General features: G+C 45.3%; 1 protein-coding gene and 1 long non-coding RNA gene across 5 annotated transcripts in view; one reads left to right on the forward strand and one right to left on the reverse strand.

The window, feature by feature from the left end:
* Positions 1-10,540, reverse strand: part of AMN1 (antagonist of mitotic exit network 1 homolog) — a 69,279-nt gene extending 58,739 nt beyond the window's left edge. Inside the window, exon 1 of one of the 3 annotated variants that reach the window (XM_074983786.1) lies at positions 10,410-10,540. In XM_074983786.1, coding sequence (XP_074839887.1) covers positions 10,410-10,411 — 2 coding nt within the window. In that variant the 5' untranslated portion in view covers positions 10,412-10,540. Of the gene's footprint in view, positions 1-7,618; positions 7,638-8,174; positions 8,302-10,409 lie in introns of those variants that run through there. The other 2 variants (XM_074983785.1, XM_074983787.1) reach the window with 2 other exon arrangements.
* Positions 10,541-18,786: 8,246 nt separating this feature from the next.
* On the forward strand, positions 18,787-21,313 carry LOC142019569 (uncharacterized). 2 transcript variants are annotated; one of them, XR_012647110.1, is made up of 3 exons: positions 18,787-19,306; positions 19,620-19,695; positions 20,206-21,313. It is a non-coding gene; the product is annotated as an uncharacterized LOC142019569 (long non-coding RNA). The 2 variants fall into 2 exon arrangements; XR_012647109.1 differs by having other exon boundaries at positions 20,202-20,230.
* The last annotated feature ends 1,509 nt before the right edge of the window (positions 21,314-22,822 follow it).

The raw sequence follows: 22,822 nt of genomic DNA on the forward strand, positions 1-22,822 counted from the left end.
TTAAAAGGGGGAGTTGGATGATGGTAAAGAAGAGGAGAGGGAACATGAGCATTTTCTCAAAAATCAAAAAGGGGGGGGCGTGATGCTGAAAAGTTTGGGAACCCCTATTCTAAGTGGAGCTTGTGACAGGTACATTGGTCCCTCACCCCCAAGGGAAGGACAGCTCCCATAACACAGAATGTGATGAGTACGCACAATACACATTTTGTTTCTTTGGAAACAGAATAATAGGTTTAAATATATAATTTTCAAAATTCAGTGAACATTACCCATACGCCTTCATTTGTTATGCCTCTTGCACTTTGTACATTATAAAAATATATCTTAAAACAGCTTTCAGAGCAGATCACTGTACAGTAAAATTCCATTACTTGTTAAACATCTTTTGTTGCCAAGTTAATCTTCAGTCTAAAACAAGTGATCAGTGTCCTTTGTAAGATAAGTATAATTTTTGAGTCAACTGTTTTGTCTATTTTTGCTACACAAGACAAATGCCCAAGGACAAGAAAAAACACGATGACATATTTATTGACCTCACCAATGAGGAAATTCTGTTATCACTTGTCTTTTAATACAAGGGACAAGAAGTTCAAGCTTAGTAATTAATAAAATAAATGTTTCCTTCCCAGGACAGTTGAATTACTAAAATCTGGTATTACCCCAGATTACCCTACTTCTTTTCAATAGCTCCCTTTGAATACATATACTACCTAGCACTCACATAGTTCTAAGTCATATTGACAGTGGTCTTACCATTTGCTCTCTTTAAATTGCAAAGCAATTTTATGTTAACTTATGTTGACACTTAAGACAGGTTCAAAAAAAAAATTCATCGCTTGCCCACAATGCCATGCAGTTAAAATAAAGATGTGTACAGGATGTGGTGAAAGTCTCTTTGAAGCAGACTGAGGGTATGTGTATACTTACTCGGCATTTGACACACTGATCAATCTTTCAGAGTTCAATTCTGCCACAGCTGTGAAGATATGACAAAAATCTCTCTCTCTGGTCCCAGCCGTCAACCCTGGTACTCTGCACTATTGCATGGAGTAAGGGACTTTGGTGCGAGCCCAATGAGCCCTGATCTATACTAGGGCAGAAAGTTGATTCAGATACGTTGAGTCTAGCTATGCTGATTGCATAGGTAGAATTGTGCATCTGGGGTCAACTTTGTTCCCTAGTATAGCCAGGCCTCAGGGCACGCCTGGCAAGTTACTGTGCTATAACTTTTTTGCTGAGGGGTGTGAAAAACACCCCACACTCCAGCACAGCAACTTACAATTTTAGAAAGCACCACTGTAAATGGGATTCCAGCCTTCTTAGCTATTCCCTTCCTGGAGTAGTGTACCTAGAGCACTGGGCTGTGACCATGCTGCCATGTGAAAACGCTGCCATGGTAAGGCTTTCAATTGGAAGTACTGTGTATACAAAGCCTGAATTGTCTGAAAAAGGAGTACTATTGCAATGGGTACATTTCACGGAGCAACAAGGTGTGGGCTATAGTCATAGCAGGGGCCAGTCTCTGTGTTCCTGGTAAGACTTCAAAGTGAGCAGCATGGACAGGATTTAGGACCTATTTGCATTTTTAAATTATTTTCAGATATGGAAACAATTTGTTCTTTCGTACAGAGTCATTTAGATGATATTGTACACAAATATACATAATAATATAAGGAAGCAGAAGTGCAAGCACTTTTTTCTCTCCAACGCTGAATCACGAAACACCTCTCTTTATAATTTTTAAATGTTTTAACCTTCCACATTACTGAATTGCTCATGCCTGCCCTACCTGCCAGCACTGATCCTACATGAACTCTCTAAGCTAAGAGGCTTCAGAACTTCCTTAGGCTTTGAAAGGGAAGGGGCGCTAGCCCACGTAGCTGGACGCAGGGCACTGGCGTTCAAAACAGTAAGTAGAGTGGTCGTGGTGTAGCCTTGCAGCTAAAGTGTAATATTCTAGTATCTGTATAAAAATATGATAAGCCTTATGCAGTGTAATGGTGACTTAGGATACCCTGCTGGTTGTCCTTTCTGACTAGCAGACAGGAATGGCCTCATGCTGCTGGTAAAGATGCATCAGTCAGACTGTCTGTTTCTTCTTGATGTTAAAGCAGGAACAGATTAGAACAGTTCCAGTGACTGATTATGGTCACCATATGTTATAGGATTTGTTAATGTAAGTAAGATGTTATAAAATGTTGTGATTTGTACCTAACAGTTTTCTATTTTGTAGTAATAGCGCTTCGGTAGGAGTGAAAAATCTGTGCTAATTAGGCAAGTTCAAAGGTCACGGCTTGATTCAGATGTACCAAAAAGGGAGGGGAGAAGAAGGAGGACAGGGGAGCTGGGATCTTAAACACACTGGAAGGTATGGTAAACACTCCCATCGTGATACGAGAAAATTGATGATGTTAGAGGTCAACCTTTGGGAATGAACAAATAAGCTAAAAGTCGTATGCGGCAACTCCCTGAAATCACAAACATTCAGAAAACAACTTAAAAATAAACACTTGTGTAAATAAAATTGATTGCAATTAGGTTGGTTCAAACCTCTGGCTGGTAACTCTAACATCTTTGGCAGGGCAGAGGGAGATTGTGTGCAGGTTAATTTCTGTATTACATCCTCCATAAATGCTGCACATTGCCTTTTCCCCTAAAAAGATCCTGTGTTCTTACCATCATAAGAATGGTGCATACTGTGGGATACCTCCGGGAGGTCAATTACTGCAGTGTAACCAATGCAGTGTCTACGCTGATGTTTTGTTGATGTAACTTTGCTGCAAAAAGCTCTACACCTCTCATCAAGATGGTTTTATTTTGACAGCAAGGCAAGAGAGTTTTGTCAGCAGGAGGATGACTGCAGAGTGTACAACTCCACTGTGTGCCAACAAAAGCTACCTGTTGCCAACAAAACTGTGTAGTGTCGACAAGGCCTACGCCTTTGCTTACACTTGACAGGGCTGTTTGGAAAAGTTGTACTAACGAGTCCTCATTGCATGGACACAGTTTACACCCACAAGTGTGTGCTGCTGACCAAAAATAGGAATTTAGGTAGAGATATCAATTTGGGTGATGTCTCGCCAATCTGACCTAAGAATCTTTAGGTTCATCCTCCATGCCGCAGTATAGTTATCAAGAGGTAAATGAGCTCTACGTCTGAAGCAGGTCTCAGGACTCACAGTAATCACACACACAATATCACAGCAGCTCAATTTTATTACAGTCAGTAGTGGAATTCTACTCAGTTAAGCATTTGAGATAATACTGAGATAAGATTGCTCGGGTTAGCTACATACACATAGGTTGAATTTTAAAATACATATACGCCTAGTGTAACACCATACTTACGTTCCCTAACGTTGTATAAAGCCACCACTCAGTCCAGTACAATAAAGATGTAAGTTCTGTAACTTTCTGTGAACTTTGTTTTGTAGCAGCTGCTAGTTGTATATTAAGTATTATGAGTTAGTAAGAGATTGTTTATAGGTATCGTAAATATGTAAGAAATCCTGCCTGTTCCTTTGTAAAAGAAATTGTTTTCTATTAAGTGAGCTGTCCTCTGTGTGAGGAAAAGACAGCTACCTGTTCTGTAACTGGTGTTCTTTGAGATGAGTTGCTCATGTCCATTCCAAGTTGGACGTACGTGGGAGCATGCCCAGTCACCAGAAGCTTTTTGCTGTAGCCAGTAGCCATAAGGTCAATGCAGCGCCAATATGGCGAATCAATATATGCACCGTCCAACCCCATCCCTGCTCAGTTCCTTCTTGCCAGCTATTCCAACAGTGGGGAAGGCAGGAGGGTTTTGGAATGGACATGAGCAACACATCTCGAAGAATACCAGTTACAGAACAGGTAACTGTTTTTTCTTCTTCGAGTGACTGCTCATGTCCATTCCAAGTTGAGTATATACAAGCCAATGCCCAGGAGGTGGGGTCGGAGTCCCCAGTAGACTGCAGGACAGTCCTGCCCACCGCAGCATCTTCCCATGCATGTTGTGTCAAAGCATAATGTGCTGTAAAAATATGAACTGAGGACCAGGTGGACACCCTACAGATGTCCTGGATAGGCACCTGCGCCAAATACGCCACAGATGAAGCCTGCGCTCTTGTGGGGTGTGCCCTAACCGGTGGGGGGAGGGACCTCACAAGCTTGTAACACTCCTTGATACACATCACTATCCAGGAGGAAATCCGCTGGGAGGAAACCCGAAGGCCCTTCATCCTATCAGCAACTGCCACAAAGAGTTGCTGCATTCTTCTAAAGGGCCTAGTCCTATCCATACAGAAAGGCCAGCCCCCTTCTAACATCCAAGGTGTGTAAACACTGCTCCCTCGGGGAGGCATGGGGCTTTGGGTAAAATACCAGTGGGGAAATGTCATGGTTAATATGAAACACGGAGACCATCTTAGGCAAAAACGGGGGGTGAGGTCTCAGCCTAACCTTATCCTTGTGAAACACTGTGTACAAGGGGGCCACTGAAAGTGCCCTCAACTCAGCTACCCTTCTAGCTGAGGTGATTGCCACCAAAAATGCTGTTCTGTAACTCAGAAACAGCAGGGAGCCAAAGAGGGCCCTCATAAGCTTAGCTAACACCACACTAAGATCCCATGGGGACAGTGGTGCCCAAACCTGGGGCTTGATTCCTTCTAAACCTTTCAGAAAACTTTTGACTACAGTGTCTGAGAACACAGAAGACGTTCCATGACCCGGGTGAAAGGCTGAGATAGAAGCTAAGTGCACCCTAACAGAGGAGAGGGACAAGGCCTCCTGTACCAGACCCCACAGGTAATCTAAAAATCAATGGGATGGGGCTTGCAAGGGAGATAGCCCTCTGTGAGGCACCCACACCAAAAACCTTTTCCACTTAGCCAAATAAGTTACTCTTATGGAGAGTTTTCTATTATTTAACAATACGTCCTTTATGGGATCCAAATAGGCCAGCTCCTGATTCCTCAGCCATGAAACATCCATGCTTTGAGGTGCAACGACTGGAGATTGACGTGTTGCAGTCTCCCCTCTTGTTGCATCAGCAGGTCCGGCCGGCTCAGCAACACCATCAGCTTGTGGATCAACAGGTGCAGAAGGGTTGAATACCAGTGCTGAAGGGCCCGTGTCGGTGCCATCAAGATGATCAATGCCACTTCTGAGCAAATCTTGAGGAGGACCCTGTGAACTAGTGGAATCTGAAGGAATGCATACATCAGCCTGCCTGACCAGGAGACATTGAAGGCGCCAGCCCAGGACCCCTGGCTCTGATTGCAGTAGGAGCAAAATGTGCCACATTTCACATTGAGTCAGGAGGCAAACAGGTCCAGCTGGGGATACCCCCACTTCCAGAAAATAGAATGAACAACCTCTGTGTGGAGAGACCACTCATGAGCCATAAAGGACCTGCTGAGTTGATCCGCCACTGAATTGTGCAAACCTGGCAGGTAATGGGGCTGCAGCATGATGCCGTGCTGTATGCAGAAGTCCCAGAGCATCATGGCCTTGTGGCACAGGGGAGAGGAGCATGCACCCCCATTTGTTGATATAGTACTTTGCTGTTGTGTCGTCTGTACTGACTGACACGCAATGTCCATCAGATTGGCCTGGAAAGTCACACACGCTAGTCTGATGACCCTGAGCTCCCTCACATTTATGTGGAGCCAAAGGTCCAACACACTCTGAAGAGCCTGGGTTTGTAGCTGACCCAGGGGCGCTCACCAGCACAGTCCAAAACGTCCTTTACCAGGGAAAGTGAGAGCTGCTGAGGGACAAAGGGGACTCCTGTGAGGACGACCCCCTCGACCAACCACCAGTGCAGGGTCGACAAAGTCCATGTCGGCACAGTAACTACCAAGTCCAAACTATCTCTTACAGGGCGATACACTGATGACAGCCATAACTGTAGAAGGCGCATCCTTAACCTGGCATGCAGTACCATGAAGGTGCGCGCTGCCATGTGACCCAGCAAACACAGGCAGCACCTGGCCGTCATGGTGAGAACTGCCAGGATGTCTCAGATGATGGCCCCCGTGGACCTGAACCTGTCATCTGACAGGAACGCCCTGGCACACCTGGCATCTAGTTGTGCTGCTAAAAACTCTATTAATTGAGGCTGGACCAACACCGACTTTACCTTGTCGATAAAGAGACCAAGGCTTACAAAGGTTTGACAGACCAACTGTACATGCCGAATCACCTGCTCTCTAGAACGACCTTTGACTAGCCAGTCATCCAGGTACAGGAACAGCTGCACCCCTTGCCTGCCTTGGTATGCTACTACTACCGCCGTGCATTTGGTGAAGACCCCTGGGCTGCAGACAGACCAAAAGGCAGCATTCTGAACTGATAATGGTTCCCATCTGCCATGAAGCTAAGAAACCTCCTGTGAGGAGGGTAGATTGAAATATGGAAATGTGTATCCTGTAGGTCAAGAGCCATGAACCAATCCCCCCACTCCACCATTGGCAGCACGAGACCCAGGGATATCACACGAAATTTTATCTTTTTCATGAACTCGTTGAGACCTCTCAGGTCCAGGATGGGTCTCAAGCCCCCTTTGGTTTTGGAATTAGGAAATACTGGGAATAAACCCCTTCCCCCATTCCCTGAACCCGGGAGGAACTTCTTCTATGGGCCTCGGTGCTGAGGCACCGAGGGGGACGGAAAGCCCCGCCTCAGTTATCAGTGAAAACACTAAAGGCTTGTCTACACTACCACCTTCCTTCGAAGGAAGGATGGTAATTTGGGTGTTGGGAGTTTACCAATGAAGTGCTGCCATGCATAGGCAGCACTTCATTAAGCAAATTCCCCCCTGCGGCAACTCCGAAGTTTTAAACTTCAGCGTACCGGCACACACCTAGCCACAGCTCACCCACCAGTACTTCCAAGTCCCCTTACTCCTTAGTCCCGACTCCAGGTCCCTTTGCTAAGGAGTAGTAAGTATAGTAATTTTCCCTTTGAGCATAACCATAAACTATAGTATAACCATAGGCTGTGGTCACACTTGGCCAAAACTTCAAAATGGCCATGCTAATGGCCAAATTGAAGAATACTAACGAGGTGCTGAACTGAATATTCAGCACCTCATTAGCATTAACATGCTGCCAGCCGCAGCACTTTGACAGTGCCGCTTTCGAACACGTGTGGCTAGGTGCGGCTGCACGGGGGTCCTTTTCGAAAGGCCCCCACACATTTCAAAATCCCCTCATACCGAAACTCACAGGAATAAGGGGATTTTGATGTTGGTGGGGTCCTTTTGAAAAGGACCCCGGTGTAGACAAGCCACACAGGAGCAAACCACAGCACTTTCAAAGTGCCATGGCTGCTAGCATGCTAATGAGGTGCTGAATATGCATTTCAGCACCTCACTAGTATTTGATTCGGCCATTAGCAAGGCCATTTCTAAGCTTTTACTAGTGTTTGAGCCATAAGTGCAGTTAGTTAACCACTGTATTAGATGATTAAGTGTGTTTGCATCTGTAAGTAGATTGAATTCAAATATTTACCATCATTAAATTGTACCTGTTATTTTCATTTACTGCCCAATACTATCATGCTGCCAAAATAAACAAACCATAAGTGCTACGAAACATGTGTTGTCCGCATAATCACTGGAAATCCTGAAAATTACCTTCTAATGGAAAAAATGGCATAGAGATAGGTATGAATCTTTAATCTTCAAGTCAGATTGGCAAACCTTCCCTTATTTGTAATTCCCATTTAAAATCCCTGTGATTAAAGGGGCAACAAAGGCCATGGCCCATGGGGGTGTAACACATGGAGGGTGGGGGCCATAAGGGGGTACAAGACGAGGCAATCAGGGAGTGAGAGATAAAATGCGGGGGGTAGAGGCAACCAGAGTTGGGAGGCAAAAGGGGAGGAACAGAACGTGCACGGGTGAAGTAATAAGGGGGTTTAACCCGGGGTCGGGGACAACCAGGGCCTGGGAAATAAAACACGCAGGGACAGGAGCAGTGAGAACTGGGGGCAGTAAAGGGAAGGGCAGAACTCACAGGGAGGGGGCAGTAAGAGCTGGGGGAGTAGAACCTGCAGGGCGGGGCAGTAGGGGGTATAACGCAGGGGCGGGGCAGCAAGGGGGTAGGAGGTAAAACATATGGGGCAGAGGGCGGGGCAATAGGAAGGGGCTGTAACGCGGAAAGTGGGGGGGCGCGGCCCGAGCCACTCACAGGTCCAGGAGGAGCCGGACACCCCCGCAGGCCCCATCCCAGCCCCCGCCTGGGGCGCTCATGGCTCAGGCCGCTCGCTCCCCGCCCTGCTGCCCAGCCGCGCCTTAGGGACCGTCCGCCATTTCCGCAGCGCCGCTTTTCACTCCCGCTCTGCACGTCTCCAGCTGGGATGGGGCGCGGGGCGGGGCCTGTGCGGTTACTGCCACGCCAAGACGTGGCGGCCCCCCATTTTTCAATCAGGAAACGAATTTGTAGTGATCCCCCGACAGGGCCTGAGGAATGATGGGAAATGTAGTCTCGCCTGGGCCTGCTTCTGCCCAGCAGAGGTTTTCCCAGCGCCCTGTGGAAAGCCGGGCTGCGCCCCGCAGCTGGTGCTCATTGCCAATATTGCCAGCCCTCGGGGGTCAGAGCCACAGAGCCACGTTCCCCAAAGTCAAGAGATGGTCTTAGAAATCATGAGATGTGTCGGAATAACAAAGTCACGCCTGTGTAAATGCAGGCTCAGACACAGCTGGACTACCCCACAAGTGTCTGTCCACCCTGGTCCTAAAAACGTCCAAGCACCAGGCACTCCATAATAAATAGTTCTCAGTTCCTTTGGCTGCCTTAGTTTCTAAGGTTCATGCAGGGGACCTTGGCACACTTTTCTTCAGGATCTCCAGGATCAGAAAAGTCTTTTTTTTAAAGTGGGGAAAGCCGAAATTGTCTGCTGCAGGCATTGATGCTTCAAGAAAAAAACTAAATACTGTAAAAAGCATGTGATTTGGTTACAATGTCCCATCCTCCAGATTTCACTCCAATGGGAGTCAAGAATGTTGTCTATAGGCTTGTGCACCAATTTAACTACCTTTGTTAATGCAATGTATACTGACGAGCGCTTAAATACATCATAAAATGATACAACTGCGTCCACACTAGGGGATTTCACCAATATTACAATATTGGTTACTATATTTAATATAGCTGAACCAGTTCCAAAACTATGTCTAGATGAGCACACAGTAACTGGGAAACTAGGATAAATTTTAAGGAAGGGCACCCTTTTGCAAGACTCATTTGTGAAAGATCTGCCTGGAATGAAGAAACTCAGATTACCTTCTTAGCGCAAAAAAAGGCACTGTTTTTTCTGTGGCATTTGCAAAGATAAATGTTTGTTTTTTTCCAAATGGCCCAGAGAAGCCCACGTTTTGTTATAGGTGGAAAAGTAGGCCTCCGGCAAGGGAAATATAAATCAGAAAAACAATAAATGTTCATACATTGAGTAAATTTGGAGAATGGAGGGGCTAAGCTCTCTTTTCTTTGTGTCTAGTCTGGAAAGGATCAAACTCTCTTCCTGTCATATGCAAAGCCACTCAACTTTTATATATGTTTGCAGGTGTTGCACCACGGAAATATTTTACAGGTGGGTTTTTCAGAGTAGGTTTGAGAAATCTCCCAAAAGCTAAAATCTCACACTCCAATTTGTACTTGCTTCCACATTGGCCTCAACACCTGTACCTCTCCCTCGCTATCAGTGTACATTCTTAAATGAGCATACAATTCAGCTGAATTATACTAAGGCCTGTTTGTAGAGATTTCAGTCAGCCATTCTGTCTGAGGAGCAAATATGCTGTGCTCCAGGTCCTAAATAAGGATGGAGGTGAGAGGCGAGTGAAGTGTTGAACTGGGGAAAAGGAGGGCTTCTCAGTGATGACCCGCACCACTGAGATTGATTTTGCTATTACAGAACTGGTGTAGTTATAGCCTTGGCTTGCACCACACTACCAATAGAAGGAACAGGATTACGCCCAAGAGAAAGAGAAGCACCCCCTGGGGTTTCTTTAAGTCCCAGTAGTTATCTAAAACAGCCCACGGGTTGGTGGAATTCATTGGCTGTTATCTACCCCAGTTTCTAACCGGTCTTTCTCCAAGAAGTGTGAGTTTCAAGTTTCAAGGGGTAGGACTTAAGGGTTAATAGGAGGGTATGACGTACAGACACAAACAACACTCTGTCCTCTAGAACATGGAGGTTCAGCGGATCACCCTTCCCAGCTGAGGCATCTTGCTTTCAGAACTTCACAGTCATTGGGTCAAAGCCCTTTCGGGGGTTCTGGGGCATCTTTGCCTCAGCCTTACATGTGACCCTTACAGGCTCATGAAACTAAAACATAAACACATCAAACATATAGACAGACATGCCACAGGACAGGATACAAACAATCAGAATACAAACAGTTAATAAAAGCGTTTACTTACATAGTTAAGCAGATACAGGAATAAGACACACCGTTGCATCATGCCACTTAAGCTAGCTATACTACTAATACAGATTTTCACGGTACCGATAGGTATTCGCGCCCTACTCTATCTAACTCACAAGCAGGCAGAAGGAGTGGCGAACAGTGATCAGGCCTTGTTGCCGACAACGTCTGGTCTCTCTAGGGTTCGGGAGTTCCTCCCCCTGCTTACGTTGTAGCCCCCTTTTATAGTTCTGCCATTTGCTGGCTCCCCTCGAGGCCTCACACATTACATCCTGGTTGCTTCCGCTTCTCTTCACCTGAGGCCCCTCTCAGCCCCTCTCCCCATTTTACACAACAATACGTCTCATATTTATTTTTTCCTTTTTAAGATATGCAGCTGGCACCTCTGGGCTACTGGGTCAGAGGCCATGGGTCTTTCCTGTATAACAATTTAGACCAGAAGAATGTGGCTGCTGAAGTCCCATACTGCTGTTAATGCAGGCTACAAGCAATTCAGTAAATTCTGGTGCTAACTGGTTTGGACTTGCCCAATTCACTTGATTCCTCAGTTCTTGCCCTGGAGTTAGTGTTTTAGCCTTTTTGTGTTGAGGCATATTTCTCTATAGCATTTTAAAAGGGTCTCTGGACTCAGCCTCCGTCCCATGTACCTCACCGCGTTGTTCAAGAGCCCATGCAATTCACCTTAACATGCCTGAGCATGGCTGTTCACTTAGAGGTCACCAGGTTATTTTGCACACTATCAAAAGAGGGCATGGCAGTCTGGATGTTTTCTGTCAAAAGACTGGCTTGCTTTTTTCAGCTGCTTTTATGTGTAGATAGGATCTGTCACCAGAGGTATTGCCGAGGTATCTCTGTTGACAGAGGCTGCCCATGTAGATGTCGCCCAAATACATATTGAAATAGCACTCAGCTATTTTGAAACAGAGCGTCTACACATAACAGAGCCTATTTTGGATTAGAGCCCCTGGAAGCACTGTAACTGATTTTGAAATAGCTCCTACTCCCTGTCTACAAGCCCCTGTTCCAAAACACCTGTTTTGGAATAGGCGCTCTTCCTCGTAGAAAGAGGTTTACAGAAATGGAAATAAACTGTTCGCTACTGTGTAGTATTATTATTTGATTGTTATTAATATATTCCCCCCCTCTTTTTAATAACTCCTGCTATGAATATACAAACATGAGAGGGAACAATTTTATATTTTTGCTTCAGGTGCAAAATTAGCTAGTTCTGGCACTGTTTCCCCCCCACCGCCATTTTTGAATTGCCTTGGGTCACCAAGTCTTCCTGAATTGCCAAAATGGGTCCCCGTCTGGAAAAGGTTGGGAACTGTTGCTCTAGGGCTCTGTCTTCTCATTTGGTTATTCTAACCAGTTCGACTCTAAACAGCTCAGAGATGAAGAATTCTTTTTGTGGCCATATTTAAAGGTTCTTCTCACAGAAACCAAGTTGACAGCAATAGTTCCCACAAGGCACATGATTGGAATGTTGGTATTGAAGGGTACAGACTGCTTAGGAAGGATGGACAGGGAAGAAAGGGGGGAGGTGTTGCCTTATATATTAAAAATGTACACACTTGGACTGCGGTGGAGATGGACGTAGGAGACGGACGTGTTGAGAGTCTCTGGGTTAGACTAAGAGGGGTAAAAAATAAGGGTGATGTCCCGCCTACCCAGGTGGAAGAGGTGGATGAGGCTTTTTTTAAACAACTAACAAAGTCATGCAGGGGCCCGGATTTGGTGGTGAAGGGGGACTTCAGCTATCCAGATATATGTTGGGAAACTAATACAGCGGGGCACAGACTATCCAGTAAGTTTTTGGATTGTATTGGAGACCATTTTTTATTCCAAAAGGTTGAAAAAGCTACCAGGGGGAAGCTGTTCTAGATTTGATTTTAACAAATAGGGAGGAATTTGTAGAGAACTTGAAAGTGGAAGGCAGTGGAAGGGGTGAAAGTGATCATGAAATCATAGAGTTCACAATTCTAAGGAAGGGTAGAAGGGAAAACAGCAAAATAGAGATAATGGATTTCAGGAAGGCAGATTTTGGGAAACTCAGAGAGCTGGTAGGTAAGGTACCATGGGAAGCAAAACTGAGGGGAAAAACAGCCGAGGAAAGTTGGCAGTTTTTCAAAGGGACATTATTAAGGTCCCAAAAGCAAGCTATCCCTCTGCATAGGAAAGACAGAAAATATGGCAAAAAACCACCTTGGCTTAACCAGGAGACCTTGCATATAAAAAATGGAAACAAGGACAAATTACAAAGGATGAATATAGGCAAACAACACAAGAATACAGGAGCAAGATTAGAAGGGCTGAGGGACAAAATGAACTCAAACTAGCTAGAGGCATAAATGGAAACAAGAAGGCTTTTTATAAATATATTAGAAACAAGAGGAAGACCAGCGACAGGGTAGGGCCATTGCTCAGTGAGGAGGGAGAAACAGTAACAGGGAACTTGGAAATGGCAGAGATGTTTAATGACTTCTTTGTTTCGGTCTTCACTGAGAAGTCTGATGAAGGAATGCCCAACATAGTGAATGCTAGTGGGAAAGGGGTAGGGTTAGAAGTTGAAATAAAAAAAGAACAAGTTAAAAATCACTTAGGAAAATTAGATGTCTGCAAGTCACCAGGGCCTGAAGAAATGCATCCTAGAATACTCAAGGAGCTGATAGAGGAGGTATCTGAGCCTTTATCTATCATCTCTGGGAAATCATGGGAGACAGGAGAGATTCCAGAAGACTGGAAAAGGGCAAATATAGTGCCCATCTATCAAAAGAGGAATGAGAATAACCCAGGAAACTACAGGCCAGTCAGCTTAGCTTCAGTGCCAGGAAAGATAATGGAGCAGGTAACTAAGGAAATCATCTGCAAGCACTTGGAAAGTGGTAAGGTGATAGGGAACAGCCAGCATGGATTTGTAAAGAACAAATCATGTCAAACTAATCTGGTAGCTTTCTTTGATAGGATAACGAGCCTTGTGGATAGGGGAGAAGCGGTAGATGTGGTATACCTAGCCTTTAGTAAAGTATTTGATACGGTCTCACATGATATTCTTATAAAAAAACTAGGCAAATACAATTTAGATGAGGCTACTATAAGGTGGGTGCGTAACTGGCTGGATAACCGTACCCAGACAGTAGTTCTTAATGGTTCTCTGAAGGAGTTTTGCCTTCTCCCTCCTACATGTTTCCCAGGCCTGGCTGGGCTCTTGGCATCTAGACGGAACACCTGCTTTCGTGTAGGCAAGCCGCCGGAGCTGTGTTGTTTTGATTAGGTGTTTTTGAGAGTCCATGTTCAAGGACTGGGAGGATTGATGTGGCTTTTTTAGAGATAGAAGTGCTGAGCCAGTTATTGTAGCTAATTGCAGCTGACTGCTTTTCTCATAATAATGTGCTCTCACTTGGTTATAAAAGCTGTGAGAATAATAAACTCAGGGCCTTCAGACTATAGAACTGTTGGCCCCCTGCTGTCTATGTTCGTCTTTGTCTTTCATCCCTCGCGGTATCGCACCTCTGGGACCTGTCACTAAAAAGAAATACAACATCTGGCGCCCGAACAGGGACACGGAGGTGAGAAGCGTCCATGCGGCGAGGAAGGTGTATCAATACCGGAGGGACCGAAGAGAATTTCTAGACTGGGTAAGTCAGACCTTCGGGATTCGGGCAGGGTTAAGATGGGGAATTCCCCATCTTCTTACTCCTCTTATATTGAATTGCTTCAGACGTTACTGAAAAGCTCAGGAGTAAAAGTAAAACAAAGTACATTTCAGAAACTATTTGATCTTATTTGTAAGCATTGTTATTGGTTTACCCCAAGTGGGAAAAATGCTCTAGATTTAAAACAGTGGAGATTGATTATGAGAGCCCTGCGTCGAGCGCACCAAAAGGGGGAAATTATCCCACTCCCCGTTTGGTCTCTTTGTAATCTTGTAGTCCGTGCCTTAGAGCCGTTACAGTCTGGCTCTGAAGAGGGTTGCTCCCTCCCCCCGGACTCTTTAGCAGAAAGAGGAGCCAGACGCAGGGTTCCCAAGGGAGATGAGGCCTTATCGGAGGAATCAGGAGATTCCAGTGAGGAGGGCCAAGAGGGTCAGCCTATTACAGGAGATGAAAAGACAGGGAACTCTGAACAACAGAAAAATTATACTGCCCGTGAAACATCATCGGGCTTTTTCCCTGCTAATGTTTGTGTGGCTCAGCCAGAGCCCGATTTCCCTCCCTCCACGCCTTCCCCGCTCCCACCACCTACTAAGGAGGAAGGCCCCTCTGCACCCCCCTTTTCTTGTTATGGAAAGGATGAGCTTTTTGCAGAACCCCCGCGACAGACCGTTACAGAGCCTGTGACTAATTTGATGAGGACGGTTCTGGCAGTCGGAGCCCATGAAGGCTTTGATTTATCCCCTCTAACCCTTTCGGCTTTTCCAGTTACAATACAACAGGTCCCTCCTAATCAGCAATTCCCCCAGGGAGCAATTAATTATCACCATGAGCCATTAACCTTTAAATTGCTCAAAGATTTAAAACAAGCGTGTGTCCAGTATGGTGTTAACTCTCCCTACACCTTTGGCTTGGTGCAGGGATTAAGCCAGGCCGAGAGATTGATCCCGTGGGATTGGGAAGTACTGGGACGCACCGTGCTGAATGGGGCGGAATTTTTACAATTTAAGACCTGGTGGCATGATGAGGCTGCTCTCACGGCCAGGCGAAATGCTAGTCAGAATCCCCCTGTAGCTATTACTTTGGAACAGCTCACTGGTACCGGTGCCTGGTTTGGCATCCAGGCACAGTTACAGTATAATGATGTTGCAATTGTCCAGGTCCGCCTTTGTTGTCTTAAGGCCTGGGAAAAAATTGCTAAGCCAGGGGAGAGTACCCCCTCTTTTGTAAAGGTAAAACAGAGTGCACAAGAGCCTTATGTGGATTTCATAGCCCGTTTGAAAGGGGTTTTAGATAAAACAGTATCCCAGCCCGAGCTTAAAGAGCTCTTGTTACAGATGCTTTCTTTTGATAATGCAAACGGAGAATGTCAGCGGACTTTAAGACCTCTGAAATGTCGGGGGGCCTCCCTGGATGAGTATATTAAGGCTTGTAATGATATAGGGTCAGATGCCTATAAAATGGGTCTTTTAGCTGCTGCGTTAAAAGGGGATGGCCCCTATCAGTCTAATCAGAACATGAAGCGTTTTGAATGTGGAAAACCTGGGCACCTGAAAAGGAACTGCCGACAGGGGCAGGACCGATTAAGAAGAAATCAGAGAGTTACTGGGAACGATCCTGCTAACAATCCCCCGGGGATCTGTCCCAGATGTCAAAAGGGACGGCATTGGGCTACTCAGTGCCACTCTAGATATCACAGAAATGGCACCCCTCTTTTTCAGTCGGGAAACTTTCAAGCGGGCCCGACCCGGGGCCCGCAAGTAAACAATACGGGCAGCAGCCGCAGCTTTTTTCCGGTCAGCAGCGGCCCGATGCAAACCGGCTTTCAGTTTCCGACCTCAGGCATGCCACCCACGGCAGCGCAGCTTTAGACATAGCCATTCCAGACAATATCCTGCTGCAGCCGGCTAGGGGTGTGCAAAAGATAAAAACTAATGTTTTTGGACCGGTCCCGGCTGGGTCGGTCGGCCTTCTTTTGGGAAGGAGTAGCTTAACATCTAAAGGAGTAATAGTACATACTGGTGTTATTGATAGTGATTATGAGGGAGAGATTCTAGTTATGATGAGTGCAGATGTTCCATATCAGCTGGAGGCTGGAGATAAAATTGCCCAGTTACTATTGCTGCCCTACCTTTCAGGGTCGAAGCACCCCATAAAAAGACAGGGGGGCTTCGGAAGCACAGGGAGGAGTGTGTATTGGCAAACCTACATTGGGGACCGTCGGCCTGAAATTACCATTAGTTTAGGCGGTAAAGAATTCAGAGGTTTAGTGGATACAGGGGCTGATGTCTCCATCATATCAAAAGAGTTCTGGCCCTCGGCGTGGCCCTTGCAGAAAGTCCCAACTGTCTTTACCGGGGTTGGGGTCATGACAGATGTCTGCCAGAGCACCAATATTTTGCAGTGCCTAGGGCCCGATGGGCAGGCAGCAACCTTGCAGCCCTTTGTGGCTGAGATAGCTATTAACCTCTGGGGGAGAGATTTGTTAAATCAGTGGGGAGCCTATGTTACCATTCCCTCTACTCCTGTAAAAACTCAGCCACTGGCAGATGCCATGGTATGCAATTCTGCAAACACCTTAAAGCAATTTGATCATGATGGGTTGGGGTTCCCAAATTTAGAGTAACGGCCGCTGCTCGAGCTAGCTTCGCCCTGCCACTGAAGTGGCTGACTGACAGCCCAATCTGGGTGGAGCAGTGGCCTCTGTCCCAAGAGAAGCTAGAAGCTTTACAAATCTTAGTCGAGGAACAACTGAAAATGGGGCATATTGAAGAATCAACCAGTCCCTGGAATTCTCCTGTCTTCCTTATTAAAAAGAAGTCAGGGAAGTGGAGAATGCTTACTGACTTGCGTAGAGTTAATACTGTTATTGCCCCCATGGGATCTTTACAGCCCGGGATGCCTTCACCGGCAATGATACCTGCCAATTGGCACATTATTGTTATTGATTTGAAAGACTGCTTTTTTACCATTCAGCTACAACCACAGGACAGGGAAAAATTTGCATTTACCATTCCTGTCATCAATCATCATAAGCCTACTCCCCGATATCAATGGAAGGTTTTGCCCCAGGGCATGCTTAACAGCCCTACCCTTTGTCAATATTATGTTAATCAGCCATTACAGCTACTCAGACAACAGTTTCCCCGAGCACTGATCATTCATTACATGGATGACATTCTGCTCTCCTCTCCATGTAAAATGGAGCTGGACAGGGTATTTGAACAAGCAAGGCAGGATTTGGATAATTTTGGATTACAAATAGCTGAGGAAAAGGTACAAAGGGATTTTCCATTTGCTTATCTTGGTACCATAATACAGAGAAATATTGTGACTCCACAGAAGGTGCAAATTCGTAGGGATTCTTTAAACTCTCTGAATGATTTTCAGAAATTACTGGGAGATATTAATTGGCTTCGCCCTTCTCTCGGGATTCCCACTTATGCCCTGGAAAATCTGTTTATCACACTCCAGGGAGATCCTGATCTTAACAGTCCACGTAAGTTATCTATTGAAGCAGAGGCTGAACTTAAATGGGTGGAACAACAAATCCACTCAGCGCAGTTACAACGCGTGCAGCCAACGCAGCCGGTTACACTGTTAGTTTTTCCCACTCCTCACAGTCCGTCAGGAGTTTTGGCCCAGCAACATGCTATATTAGAATGGATCTTTTTGCCAAACAAGGTGGCAAAAACCTTATCCACCTATTTGGATAAGATTGCTGATGTAATTTATCGAGGCCGCTCCCGTTGTAAACAGCTCACAGGATGGGACCCCCATTCAATTACAGTCCCTCTCACCTCAAATCAGGTTAACCAAAGCTTTGAGAACAATATGCAATGGCAAATTAGCCTATCTAATTATGTGGGAGAAATTGGTAATCATTATCCTCACGCCAAGCTGTTTGCCTTTCTTAAAAGGACCCCGTTTATTTTATCTACCATAGTCAGGCACCAACCCCTTGTTAATGCTGCAACATTTTTTACTGATGCTAGTGGGCCTGGCAAGGCCGGTTATACCGGCCCAATTACCAAGGTGTGGCAGACCCCTTATAATTCCGTACAAAAGGCTGAACTTGCTGCTGTTATGCAGCTGCTTATTGATTATTTACACCCTGTTAATATAGTCACTGATTCCCAATATGTTGAATTTACTGTCCAACAGATAGAAACAGCTACTATTTTACCTTGTTCTGAATTGCATGAAATGTTTTTGCAATTGCAATCTTTTGTTAGATCTCGTATACACCCTATTTTTATTACACATGTTCGTGCTCATTCTGGCCTACCGGGACCAATAGCTGCAGGAAACCAGAGCATTGATCGGCTGTTGGTAGGCACCACCCAGCAAGCAAAGGATTACCATTCCTTAACTCACATTAACACATCTGGCTTGACTCGCAAGTTTCAAATTACCAAAAGTCAAGCACAGCAAATAGTGGCCCAGTGCCCCACATGTGGGCCCATTACTGCCCCTACCTTTCCCCCGGGAGTAAATCCCCGAGGACTCAATGCAAATGACTTGTGGCAGATGGATGTTACACACATCCCCTCTTTTGGGAAATTAAGCTTTGTACATGCATCCATTGACACGTATTCTGGATTTTTATGGGCCACCCCGCTAACAGGGGAGACCACAAATCATGTAATTCAGCATTTATTAGAGACGTTCAATATTTTGGGCGTCCCCAAACACATTAAAACAGATGATGGACCGGCTTACACCTCACAACGGTTTGCTGCATTTTTAACACAATGGGCCATTCAGCATACCACAGGTATTCCTTATAACCCTCAGGGTCAAGCAATTATTGAAAGGGCCCATAGAACACTTAAAAACATGCTAGAAAAACAAAAAGGGGGAGTATGGACATCACATTTAGGAAAAATAACACCCAGACAGCAATTACATATGGCTCTCTTTACTCTTAATTTCTTAAACAGTTCCACAATAAATGATGTGTCCGCTGCAGAAAAACATTGGTCTATTAGCAAAAGAAGAAACCTGAATCAACCCATATATTGGAAAAATGATGAAGGACAGTGGGTTCCAGGAACGGTTAAGATTTGGGGCAGAGGGTTTGCTTGTATCTTTACAGATCTTGGAGAAACGTGCTGGGTTCCGGCTCGATACATCAAGCCAAGATATGACAACCCCCCGGCGAATGAGGATGGTGCCCCCGGTTGATATCGTCTCCCCCTCACTGTTTTTGGCCGTGCTGGTAGTATTGACCACAACCGTAAGTGCATCAACACAAAATTTCACATATTGGGCATATGTGCCTAACCCTCCCCTTAACCGTGCTATTCATTGGTTGGATCCTCCTATGCCTATTTATGTCAATGATTCCCGATGGATGCCAGGGCCTTATGATAACCGAGGTCCGTTAGCCCCTTCGGAGGAAGGTATGCAAATTCCTACTTATATAGTAGGAGTTGAAGGGCATCCAATTTGCATTGGAAATGAGGGACATTGTTTAAAAACCCACGCCCAAGCCTGGTTGGCTATGATCCGAAACACAAGTGATAATTACCATTTATATCTTCTTGTAGCTCATACATTTAATAGCGTGGAGCTGACTAATCAAGCACCTCCTGATCTGCCTCCCTGCGTCCAATGGATAACAGCGTATGTATCAGATTGGGTTCATTGGGAGCCCTGTCGTGGGAATACAGGCCGAGTTCTAGTTAATACTTCCTATGGAAGAGTCATTGATTGGAGCCCTGTTGGCTCGGCTCGGCGAAAGAACACCGTGGTGGATCTCAAATGGCGTAAAGCAAATAATAGCGTGTATACAAGTGCCCCAGGAAGTATTGTTTGGCATGGAGGTGGTATGTCTCCTCCAGCCCCTCACTTACCTTTTGGCCCCATCCATGACTCATTATGGAAATTAGCCACAGCCCTACAACCTATGCGAGCATGGAGAGGGATGTATACCCAAGGAAAAAACAATACCTTTTCAAACGTCACATTTCATCTCAATTCTACCCATTATAGCCAGGCTTGCGTTCGCATGCCATATTTGATAATGATTGGCCCTGCCATATGGAATGAGAGCGATTTTTCTGTTAGTTGTCATAACTGTTCTTTTTATACATGTATTAACCGTTCTGTTCCCTTTAATCATTTAAAAGATAGGATGTATTTGTTAAAAGCACGGACTGGAATATGGATCCCCGTTCGAATGCCTCGGTCTTGGCAGCGATCTCCTGAGATGTATCTTATCGACCAAGCCCTGAGCAGAATTCTTAAAAGAGCCAAACGATTTGTTGGTCTGCTGATTGCCGTGATTATGGGACTTATTGCCGTCACCGCCACAGCAGCAGTAGCTGGAGCAGCCCTACATCAAACGATTCAAACCACCGAGTTCGTACAAGAATGGCATGCTAATGCAGATAGACTTTGGACTTCTCAACGCCAAGTTGATAGCCAGCTAGCCTCTCAGATGGCTGACCTCCAACAGGCTGTCATAATGCTTGGCGATCAAATAGTTAGCATGCAGAAACAACTAAGAATGCAATGTGATTGGAATGTATCTTCTTATTGTGTTACCCCTTTACCTTATAATGATACCCACTTTCCGTGGGCAAATGTGAAAAAACACCTGTTGGGTCAAGGAAATTTGTCAATTGAAATACAACATCTGCAGAACCTAATCTTTACCACTTTCGATAAAAAATTAGAACTACTCTCTGGATCGAAATTGTTGGATGGCCTAGTGGATGGCCTGAGTTCTTTGAATCCACTCAAATATATTAAGCTGTTAGGGGGCTCAGCGCTAGTATTGTTAGGCCTGATTTTGATTCTTTTGCTCTTGCTTTGTGTTATTTGGAGGAGAAACAGAAACCTATCCTCCAATTGTAGGCAGCAAGCTGCTGTTTTTTCTCTGACGTTGCATAGAGTAGCTAGAAAAACAAAAAGGGGGAGATGAAGGAGTTTTGCCTTCTCCCTCCTACATGTTTCCCAGGCCTGGCTGGGCTCTTGGCATCTAGACGGAACACCTGCTTTCGTGTAGGCAAGCCGCCGGAGCTGTGTTGTTTTGATTAGGTGTTTTTGAGAGTCCATGTTCAAGGACTGGGAGGATTGATGTGGCTTTTTTAGAGATAGAAGTGCTGAGCCAGTTATTGTAGCTAATTGCAGCTGACTGCTTTTCTCATAATAATGTGCTCTCACTTGGTTATAAAAGCTGTGAGAATAATAAACTCAGGGCCTTCAGACTATAGAACTGTTGGCCCCCTGCTGTCTATGTTCGTCTTTGTCTTTCATCCCTCGCGGTATCGCACCTCTGGGACCTGTCACTAAAAAGAAATACAACAGTTCTCAATCCTGCTGGAAAAGTATAACAAGTAGGGTTCCGCAGGGGTCTGTGTTAGGACCGGTTCTGTTCAATATCTTCATCAACGATTTAGATATTTACATAGAAAGTACGCTTATTAAGTTTGCAGATGATACCAAGCTGGGAGGGGTTGCAACTTCTTTGGCGCATAGGGTCATAATTCAAAATGATCTGGATAAATTGGAGAAATGATCTGAGGTAAACAGGATGAAGTTTAATAAAGACAAATGCAAAGTGCTCCACTTGCGAAGGAACAATCTGTTTCACACATACAGAATGGGGAGAGATTGTCTAGGAATGACTACAGCAGAAAGGGATCTAGGGGTTATAGTGGACCACAAGCTAAATATGAGTCAACAGTGTGATGCTGTTGCAAAAAAAGCAAACGTGATTCTGGGATGCATTAACAGGTGTGTTGTGAACAAGACACGAGAAGTCATTCTTCCGCTCTACTCTGCGCTGGTTAGGCTTCAGCTGGAGTATTGTGTCCAGTTCTGGGCACTACATTTCAAGAAATATATGGAGAAATTAGAGAGGGTCCAGAAAAGAGCAACAAGAATGATTAAAGGTCTAGAGAATATGACCTATGAAAAAAGGCTGAAAGAATTGGGCTTGTTCAGTTTGGAAAAGAGAAGATTGAGGGGAGACATGATAACAGTTTTCAGATATCTAAAAGGGTGTCATAAGGAGGAGGGAGAAAACTTGTTCTTCTTGGCCTCTGAGGATAGAACAAGAGGCAATGGGCTTAAACTGCAGCAAGGGAGGTTTAGGTTGGACATTAGGAAAACATTCCTAACTGTCAGGGTGGTCAAACACTGGAATAAATTGCCAAGGGAGGTTGTGGAATCTCCACTGCTGGAGATATTTAAGAACAGGTTAGATAGGTGTCTATCAGGGATGGTTTAGATAGTACTTGGTCCTGCCATTGGGGCAGGGGGCTGGACTCGATGGCCTCTCGAGGTATCCTTCTGAGGAGCAAATATTCTGTGCTCCAAGTCCTAAATAAGGGTGGAGGTGAGAGGTGGGTGAAGTGTTGAACTGGGGAAAAGGGAGGGCCGCTTCTCAGTGATGGCCCACTCCACTGAGAGTGATTGTGCTATTTATTACGAAACGGATGTAGTTATAGCTGTGGCTTACACCACACTACTAACAGGAAGACTAGGATTATACCCAAAAGGAAAAGAAACACCCCCTGGGGTTTTTCTAACTCCCAGTAGTTCTCTAAAATAGCCCGCGGGTTGGTGGAATTCATTGGCTGTTATCTATCCTGATTTCTAAGAGCTGTTATCTATCCCAAAAAGTGTGAGTTTTGAGTTTCAGGGGATAGGACAACGATTAATAGGAGAAAGTGATGTACAGACACAAACAACATGGCCTCTCCAGGATTCGGGAGTTCCTCCTCCTTCTTACTTTGTTGCC

Source organism: Carettochelys insculpta, chromosome 1 (assembly GCF_033958435.1).
Source record: "Carettochelys insculpta isolate YL-2023 chromosome 1, ASM3395843v1, whole genome shotgun sequence".
NCBI lineage: Eukaryota > Metazoa > Chordata > Testudines > Carettochelyidae > Carettochelys > Carettochelys insculpta.